At 33.2% G+C, this 9,764-nt stretch overlaps 1 protein-coding gene across 1 annotated transcript; it reads right to left on the bottom strand.

Moving 5' to 3' along the window:
* Positions 1–1,052: 1,052 nt before the first annotated feature.
* Positions 1,053–5,936, bottom strand: LOC139882416 (protein SCO1 homolog 1, mitochondrial-like). Its single transcript, XM_071866744.1, has 7 exons — positions 5,759–5,936; positions 5,510–5,668; positions 5,027–5,117; positions 3,946–4,158; positions 3,290–3,379; positions 3,043–3,175; positions 1,053–1,237 (listed from the first exon to the last, which is right to left on the bottom strand). The coding sequence occupies exons 1-7, from the start codon at positions 5,897–5,899 to the stop codon at positions 1,120–1,122; spliced, it is 945 nt and encodes a 314-aa protein (XP_071722845.1). The 5' UTR covers positions 5,900–5,936; the 3' UTR covers positions 1,053–1,119.
* Positions 5,937–9,764: the final 3,828 nt, after the last annotated feature.

The following is a 9,764-nucleotide window of genomic DNA, read 5'->3' as shown; positions in this document are numbered from 1 at the left end:
CTGCTACTTTCAGAAAACACGTTCACGATATTGGCATGAGGTATGTTCAAAAGATGTAACAACTCAGCGATGTCTACTTGAGGAGAAGTTAACTCTATGCTGCACTCTTTTTCCCTTAGCTAAAGTTTTTTACCACTGAGTTTTATTTAGCAAGGTTTTTAATGAGGCGGTACAAGTTGATCTCTAACGAAGCAAAATTGTCATCCAAGGGGGAGTGTTATGATCATATGAGTCAAAGTAGATGGCTAACAATTTAATGCTTCCATAAAAGTCAAAGACAAATTTGCAAGTTGATATATGATGACAATATTTTGTACAGTAATCAAATAGTATAAATAAGTGTTGAATGTAAGAATGAAAATTTCACCATTTTTGAGCACATACTTCAAGTACTTTTCATTCTTTCATTTCTTACTCTTGCATTACTATAATATCTATAGTAAGTTTAAACCACTAAAGGTAGTTATAAGCCTACTGAATTATAACACAAAAATAATATTAGCAGTAACAAAAGTTATATAGTGCAACAATTTGATTCCATTAAAATTTTAAAGGCTAAACGATCACGTAGCAGTGCATTGGTCGACACTCCCTTGTTAACATATGGAAAAATGTGATACATAAAATGATGACAACCAACTCCGTGTTTCAAAAGATCTATGTGAGAGGTTAAATAAGAAAGATACCAACATGTCTCTTAAAACACCAACGGTTATTTCAAGAATTCGAAGTAAATTGGCAGTGGGTGCGCTATCTCTTGGATGCATGGTACCCGTAGCATCCAATATACTTTTCAGAAACACTACTGATCACATTTATATATTTATAACCGCAAGTAAGATACTACTTCAACTGTCATAATTGTGAAACCAACAAATAAATATTCAATGTATATGATTAATGGACTTGATAACAAATAAAAGTGAGAAAAATGGGAGTTACTAAATTAATTCCAATTGATACTAAGATCCACCTAGAAGAAGAAGAAAAACTGCAAAAGCTTACCAATCTAAATCCTGGGATAGAAAATTATGTTAAGTACCTCTTTCGTATAGCGAATGCAGAAAACTAGACCCGCTCGTAAAGAGAGCACACCCCTGATAGATTATGCTAGGGGCATCAGGCTTTAGCTTTTTTGTACTGCTTTATTTCGTTAATGATTCCTTCTGTAAGTGCTTCTACGTCATTATTCTTCCCAAAAAACTTCACAAATTCCATGTTCGGATCCATCAAGTACCTGAGTAAGAGATACTGAACTAGTAAGAGGTTCGTCAATTGTCTAACTCGCATCAGACTCTTATTATAAATTTAAAGTCAAATATGAAAAATTGTTTCAAGAATGAGAAAAAACCTTAACAGTTTAAGTACAAACTCTTTATCGTAAACATAAAATATAAAGCGTTCACAATTCTCGGATTTTAAGAGTCAAAATCCTATCCGAGTTCATACCAACATCCAAAATCAAGTAACAAACTAGACTACTAGAGGCTGCAAAATCAGGTGCAAGTTACGTAACAGGGCAAACGGTTACAGTCGATTGGGCTTATTTAGTACAGTATTTAACACAGATTTTGGTAATTTGTTGCTGCATATTTATTCAAGAGATTGCTGCTTGTTTCTGTTTCTACGCTAAGGAGTTGTAACTCTGATTTGGGAATTGTTTAATAAGACTTGTTGGTCGTGTATGGATATGACTACAAGGACTTGTTTTGTCAAACAAGTCTTGTATTCTTGTGTCCAATTTTCTATTTCATCTACATATTACAAATTACATAAAGGGTATATTTTTATTGTAAAGTGTTTGTTCTTTATTTCGTTTACATTGACCAGTGGTGTGAAAGGCATAAATAACTTCAACAACAACAACAACAACAACAACATAACAACAAGACCCAATACCATATAAGTGGTGTATGGGGGAGATGAGATGTAGACGATCCTTCCCCTATCTGAGAATAAAGACAAGTCATTTCTCCACCCAGAGTGAAAAAAACACACTCAAAAGTAGAGAAAGCCAATCCCCTCTCTATTCGACGGATAGAGAGATTGCTTCAGAGTGGACCTCCGGCCAATAAGTAGGAAAAAAATAACTTCAAATCACTTATATATATAAATTTGTATGACATAGTAAAATTAGATTGAAGATTAGCGACTTGAATTGACTGCCGCTTAATCGAGTCAACCGCAAGCGTCGATTTATTGACGACTTGATTGCCGCTTGGAACCTAAATTGAAATTCGGGCAGGTTTAAAACCCATAGAAATTTGATTCTACTTATTGGCCGGAGGTCCATTCGAAAACAGTCTCTCTATCCATAGAACATCGAGAGGGAGGACTTTCTCTACTCTTGGGGTGTTTCACTCTGGGTAGGTAGAGAAATGACTTCTCATTTTAGGATAGGGAAGGATTGTCTACATCTTACCTCCCCTACCCCACATATGTGGGATTGGGTTTTGTTGTTGTTGATGTTCAATCTTTGACAACATTGATTGTTATATAAGCTTAATTTACTATCTCAACAAAGCCTACTTGTTAGCGTGCTGATATCCTCATAAGAGGTTATAGGTTCAAACCTCATTAGAACCATATCTTGGTGTGAGGTCACGTGATAACCTAGTTAGGCCATACGAGTGAAAATACTCTTCCTCCTTGGTATGTTTAGAGAAAAGCTTACCCATTTATCAATCTATGACATCAAGAATATGTGAATGAGATGATAAAGGGTTGGGAAGTATGAGTCAAATGCTTTCAGGATTAGAACTTAGAATATAAAGGTATAATAGTATATAACGAATCTAATGGTAATTTTTAAAAACTTTTTGAGCTTTTGTTGTTATAAAATAATAATTTGGGTATATATGATATTTCTTAAACTTAAGAATGGCATATACGATATTATTAATCCAATAGGGTATATTTTATAGTTTGAAGATTAGAGATGACCTATATGAAATTTCACGCACAAATTGGCCCATTTGACTTGTTAGAGATAAAACATAACACACCCATGTCTCAAAACAGATAAAATGAAGGTACGCTTACATAATTATCGAGTGATCAACCAGGTAATCTGAGCCTTCTTCTTCTGTTTTCATATAGTAAACCCTATATGCACGAGCAGCCTTTTTTATCTCTTCCGGGTCTCCAGTAAGTCCAATCAACTTCGGGTGGAACTCTACAGCAAACAGAAAAGAAAAAAATATATATGCAACTCGTGCTGTACAAGACTAATTTCACACATGCTGGTATGCAGCTTTATGATTCAAAACTAATCTTCGTAGTTTCATACCTTTGACATACTCACGAACTTGCTCTACTGAGTCCCTCTCAGGATCAACTGAAATGAAAACCGGTACTATCTCAAAACCTGCTTTCGCCTCTGCAAAAACACAAACAAATATTTTAAGACTCGTGCTATTTACATGCTTTAGCATGCAAGACTACATCATGATTATGACTAACCAAAAAACACAAGTTAATCCTCTAAACACAGCACTTAAGGTATAGTTAACACATACAAGAGGTGACAACATCAACCCCTTTACAATCAAACTCGTCAATTCAGGTGGTAATCTATTAAATACAAGGCCAGACTGGTCATTAGGGTCGAACAGTTCAAGAGGGTTGAAAGTCATCATGTGTAAGCATATGCTTACAAGGAATAACATAACTTCTTAGATAATATAATCATTAAACAGGTTTTGAAGTCATATTAAGTTACCTTAACTACTCACAAGATGAACAGAAAAATCAATGGAAAAATCAACGTACTGTTGGCAAGTAACCCAGTACAAGCCATTTTCGCCTATACCTAATACTTTCAACCCAAACCCAGTTTGAGAAGTCACTCGTCTTACCTGACCTACATAGTTTTCCACTTCAAAACAAAGCATATGCCCAATGTTCTTGATAATGATGTGTAAATATCATGATTCATGAACTTACTTATTTTGTCGATTGCAGTAGCAAGTTTTTGTAGCTCGTCAGGACATATATCTGGGCAGTGAGTGAACCCAAAATATATTAAGGTCCATTTCCCCTTGAAGTCGTTTTCAGTAACAGATTTCCCATTATGGTCAACAAGCTTGAATGGACCACCAATGGCTGCTTTACCAGCTGATGGGCCTTGCTTTACTGCAGTGGAAGACGTATTTATTTCTGCAGCAAACAGCATATATACTCATTATGATCAACAATAGTCATGGTAAAATTGATAAAATTTGAAATGGGACGTGGTCCTTCAATCGCAATTCATTTAATTTTTTTAAAGCTGTGATGAATTAGATGTTGTATGTTTAGCATTTAATAAATATGACGATCATATGCAGCTCAAGCTAAAGAATACTAAGCAACAGACTGAACTAAATAAACAATCATGTAAAGCAGTTTAGCTCTAAAGATAACAAACTGAACATCATTAGTAACTACTAAGAGAAACTGAGCAAACAAAGAAAGAAATACAAAAGATGATTGTTTCTTAGTAGTTCACACTTCATAGTTTAGGTTAGAGAAGTATTAGAAATAACAAATAAAAAATACTAACAAGAATTTTCATGAATCAAAACAGTTTATATCATGATATATCTAAAACAACTTATCAATAGGAAGAATAAGAGGATCCATGCAAATATTGTGAAGTTTAGGATTCAGAATTATTACAAGCGACTGTAAGATATGTCAATAGTTAACACTAATAAAATAGTAAAAGGTGTGTAGGGTTATCTACATAAACTGGATAAAATCCAGATAAATAAATTTGTTTAATACAAATTGTCTGACTCTCATGTGGATTGCTTCAATAAACATAGTAATTACAAGTATCTATTGAATTATTATAGTTCCAAGTTGTACCGATGTAGCTACCCGTTTTAAGACATAAGGTAGGTTCAAAAAGCTAACCGTCTTAGTCATAGAGCATCCTTGCAATATAACAAAATCAATATTAAGTTAAGTAAATATAACAGAGTCCAATTATCTGTCTAATATCTACAACTATACATATATCTTACTCACCATAGTACTCTACCTTCAATATGCCGTTTCTTTTCCTGATCGTAGTAGAAGACAACCCCTGCTCCAGTAGCAACCAGCAAAAGAAAGCTCAACCAAGAAATAGGCTGTAGAACACTACCATATCAGTTAACTCATTCAATAAACTAAAATCCAACAAAAGCATTAATAACAGTGTAACATCTCATTTCTCTAATATATCATATCAAATTAATTTGCTCGTAAAGACATACCGGTTCATTTTACAGATTCGTGATACATAAACAAGCCACATACTAACTTAAATTACAAATAGTCATCTCGAATCAATCAATTATGTTGCGATCGTACAATGTACAAACTAGTTATCTGAAATGATCACCTACATAAGAGCTTAATTAACAAACTTAACCTAGATTGTGAATAAGTATAACTTAATTATCTCATTCATAACAATAACAATATTAGTTTATTAGTAAATTAATATTAGCATATTGACATTATGTTGCAATAAAATTACCCCGCCTCGAATCGATTTTCCTTGTTCAGAGCTCTGATTCGAATCACCGGACTGTTTCCCCTTATCGGATTGAGGATCCGCCGTTGTTTGTTTCAAAGGTGAATCAGCTTGAGAATTAGTAGATAAAAACCTAGGAAGCTTTGTAAATGATCCTAGTTGCTGTAAAAAAATCAACAGATGATAATATATACAAATACAATTGGAGTGATATATAATTGTTTTGAGAGATTATATGGATGGAGGACGAACCGATTGATTGAGAGGCCGGTAAAGTGGTGAATTAGGGTTTTTATTAGCGATATGAGGTGTTAGACGAAATGATGACGTGTAAGATGAGAAGAGGCGGTAAGTTCGACGGAGTTGAGCGGTTTTTGAGATTACTGCTGCCATTACTGGAAGCGGTTGTGCGTCGGCTGTTTGTAGTCGGAAACAAATGTAAAGCCAGTGATTTGATTGATGAATAAAAGTGATGATTTTGCTAATGGTCCGGGAATTTTAATTGGATCAAATGATCAGTTTTGGCCTTGGGTAAGACTATTCTTAACGGTGGTTGGCGTCTCTTTAGTGTTACTTTTTGGTGTTATTTTTGAGTGGAATGGTAAGGTGACATTTTATTTTTCTTTTTTCTGTTTTATTTATTTGTTTTATTTTTACTTATATAATTAAAAATGCAAAAAAAAAAAAAGATTATGTGATGTCCCGTACAAAATCATCGTGTACGAATCATCAACAACAGTATCATTACAAGGTCAATACTATATGCTGTTTCAAAAGATGTTTGCATTCATGAATAAAGGTAACGTTTTAACCAACGTCAAATGTTTAACATCCGAAAGTATGATTCTACGAATATCAAGCAATAATAGTACGTGACCCATAGGTCGTTACAATTACATCGTTTCAAAAGTAATATTGTTTGAATGCAAAATAAACGTTTCATGCGGTGACATCTCTAATAAGAGCAGCGGGAGTCTACAAAGCATGACAACTACAGCGGAAGCAAGCAAACCTTAAGCACCTGAGAAAAAACATGCTTAAAAACGTCAACACAAAGGTTGGTGAGCTATAGTTTAAGTATAACAATGATGTAAGGTAGGCCACGAGATTTCAGTGCTTCAACAGCGTTTCAAAACAGTATGAAAAGTATATGTATAACCGTGGGCACTTGGTAACTAACTTAACGTTTATCACCCCTTAAAAGTACACTTGGCGAGTGCGTATGTTTACGAAGTATTAAACACCCGTTAAATGCTAACGCTACTAGCCCGAGTGGGGATGTCAAACCTTATGGATCCATATCTAAGATTCGCGTTCACCGGTTCATAGACCAATGACTAAACGTTACCGAGCTAAGGGGAAAGTTTATGCCGTTGTATAACCCACACATATATAAAGTTTAAGTACTCGTGCCTAGTATGTAAAACGTAAAATGCGCATGTATTCTCAGTCCCAAAATAGTTAAAGTAAAAAGAGATGTTATAACTCACAGTGAAAAGTAGTAAAAGTCGATACGCGGAAAGGTAAGCAAAGTGGTTGGTCCGAAAAGTCCTCAACCTAAGTCAAAAGTTATTAAGTCAGTAAATCATTCCCAAAGGTTTAAAAGTATGTAAATTAGGTCTTAAGTACCATCATCATCATTCATCATTAAACAAAAAGTGTAAAGTAAGTTTTAAGTCAAGACTAGGGTTTGAAACAAGGGCTGACTTCGTTCAGTCACTACGACCTCTATACAAACTGAAATGAGGTGAGACCAGTGGCCATGGCTCCGTATATGAGTCCCCTAGGTACTGACCAATTTCCAGAACCAAACTCATCTTCGTTTGACCGTGGTGACGGTTTAAGTGCGAGTAGGTCAGAAATTTCAGCACAACGTTAATAGGGTGTAGTGACTTTCGGAAGGCCATAGATCCTAAACCGTAACTCGGATTAAGACAAGGTCTAAACGGAAAATCATCTACTCGAACCGAACTAACTGAAAATCAGCTTTACAGTAGCCCAGGTTGAAAGGACCCATTCATATACATTATAAACGATTCACAATAGTTGATTACATTGCGAGGTATTTGACCTCTATATGATACATTTTACAAACATTGCATTCGTTTTTAAAAGACAAACTTTCTTTACATCGAAAATTGACAGGCATGCATACTATTTCATAATATCCACTATCCAACTATAAATTGATTTAATAATAATCTTTGATGAACTCAATGACTCGAATGCAACGTTCTTCGAAATATGCTATGAAAGACTCCAAGTAATATCTTTAAAATGAGCAAATGCACAGCAGGAGATTTCTTTAACACCTGAGAATAAACATGCTTTAAAGTGTCAACCAAAAGATTGGTGAGTTCATAGGTTTATCATAAACAGTAAAATTCATCATTTTGATAGACCACAAGATTTAAATGTGCATGGTACAAATGGGCCCGAATCCTATTGTGATGCCCCGTCCTAATCCATCTGGACGAAGTCCATCTCGATTATAAACGATACACAATAGTTAGTTACATCGCGAGGTATTTGACCTCTAAATGATACATTTTACAAACATTGCATTCGTTTTAAAAGACAAACTTTCATTTCATTGAAAGTTGACGACATGCATACCATTTCATAATAAATCTAACTATAATTGACTTAATAATAATCTTGATAAACTTAACGACTCGAATGCAACGTCTTTTGAAATATGTCATGAATGACTCCAAGTAATATCTCTAAGATGAGCAAATGCACAGCGGAAGATTTCTTTAATACCTGAGAATAAACATGCTTTCAAGTGTCAACCAAAAGGTTGGTGAGTTCATTAGTTTAACATAAATAATCATTTCATAATTTTAATAGACCACAAGATTTCATATTTTCATTTCTCATAAACATACGTCCCATGCATAGAGACAACAATATCATTCATATGGATTGAACACCTGGTAACCGACATTCACAATATGCATATAAGAATATCCCCATCATTCCGGGATCCTCCTTCGGACATGATATAAATTTCGAAGTACTAAAGCATCCGGTACTTTGGATGGGGCTTGTTGGGCCCGATAGATCTATCTTTAGGATTCGCGTCAATTAGGGTGTCTGTTCCCTAATTCTTAGATTACCAGACTTAATAAAAAGGGGCATATTCGATTTCGATAATTCAACCATAGAATGTAGTTTCACGTACTTGTGTCTATTTTGTAAATCATTTATAAAACCTGCATGTATTCTCATCCCAAAAATATTAGATTTTAAAAGTGGGACTATAACTCACGCATATAATTATTGTAAAACAGTTAATAAAACATTTGCATGTATTCTCAGCCCCAAAATTGTAAAGAGTAAAAGGGGAGCAAATGAAACTCACGCATATAAATATTGTAAAACAGTTAATAAAGCATTTGCATGTATTCTCAGCCCAAAAATGTAAAGAGTAAAGGGGAGCAAATGAAACTCACGCATATAAATATTGTAAAACAGTTAATAAAGCATTTGCATGTATTCTCAGCCCAAAAATGTAAAGAGTAAAGGGGAGCAAATGAAACTCACGCATATAAATATTGTAAAACAGTTAATAAAGCATTTGCATGTATTCTCAGCCCAAAAATGTAAAGAGTAAAGGGGAGCAAATGAAACTCACCTAATGTATTTTGTAGTAAAAATACATATAACGACAATGAACAAATGTAGGGTTGGCCTCGGATTCACGAACCTATATCAATGATATATCTATTAACATATAATGGAAATTTCATAATTTCACTTATTAATTATAAAATATTTAAGTGTTTGTAGTTATATAATTTTATACTAAATTCCATTTAAAAATATATATTTTTATTTATATATATATCTTATATTATATCTGTTTATTTGGTATATATATATACATATATATATATATATATATATATATATATATATAAGTAATTATTATCTATACATTTCGTTATATTACCATATCTATATCTATCTATGTGTTTAGTATTAGATTTATATTTATTGTTTAATAATTTGTTATATATAAGTATTTATATAAAAATGTTATTATGTTTGGTATATGATTATAAAGCTAGAATATATATATATATATATATATATATATATATATATATATATATATATATATATATATATATATATATATATATATATATATATATATATATATATATTCTGTGTACATTAATTATTAATTAAAATGATAGTTACGATTACATTAATGATAATACATGTGATAATAATAATGATAATAAGG

The sequence above is a fragment of the Rutidosis leptorrhynchoides genome, chromosome 1 (genome assembly GCF_046630445.1).
Source record: "Rutidosis leptorrhynchoides isolate AG116_Rl617_1_P2 chromosome 1, CSIRO_AGI_Rlap_v1, whole genome shotgun sequence".
Classification (NCBI taxonomy): Eukaryota; Viridiplantae; Streptophyta; class Magnoliopsida; order Asterales; family Asteraceae; genus Rutidosis; species Rutidosis leptorrhynchoides.
The sequence above is the reverse complement of the archived record's forward strand: the minus strand, read 5'-3'. Positions and strand labels throughout refer to the sequence as shown.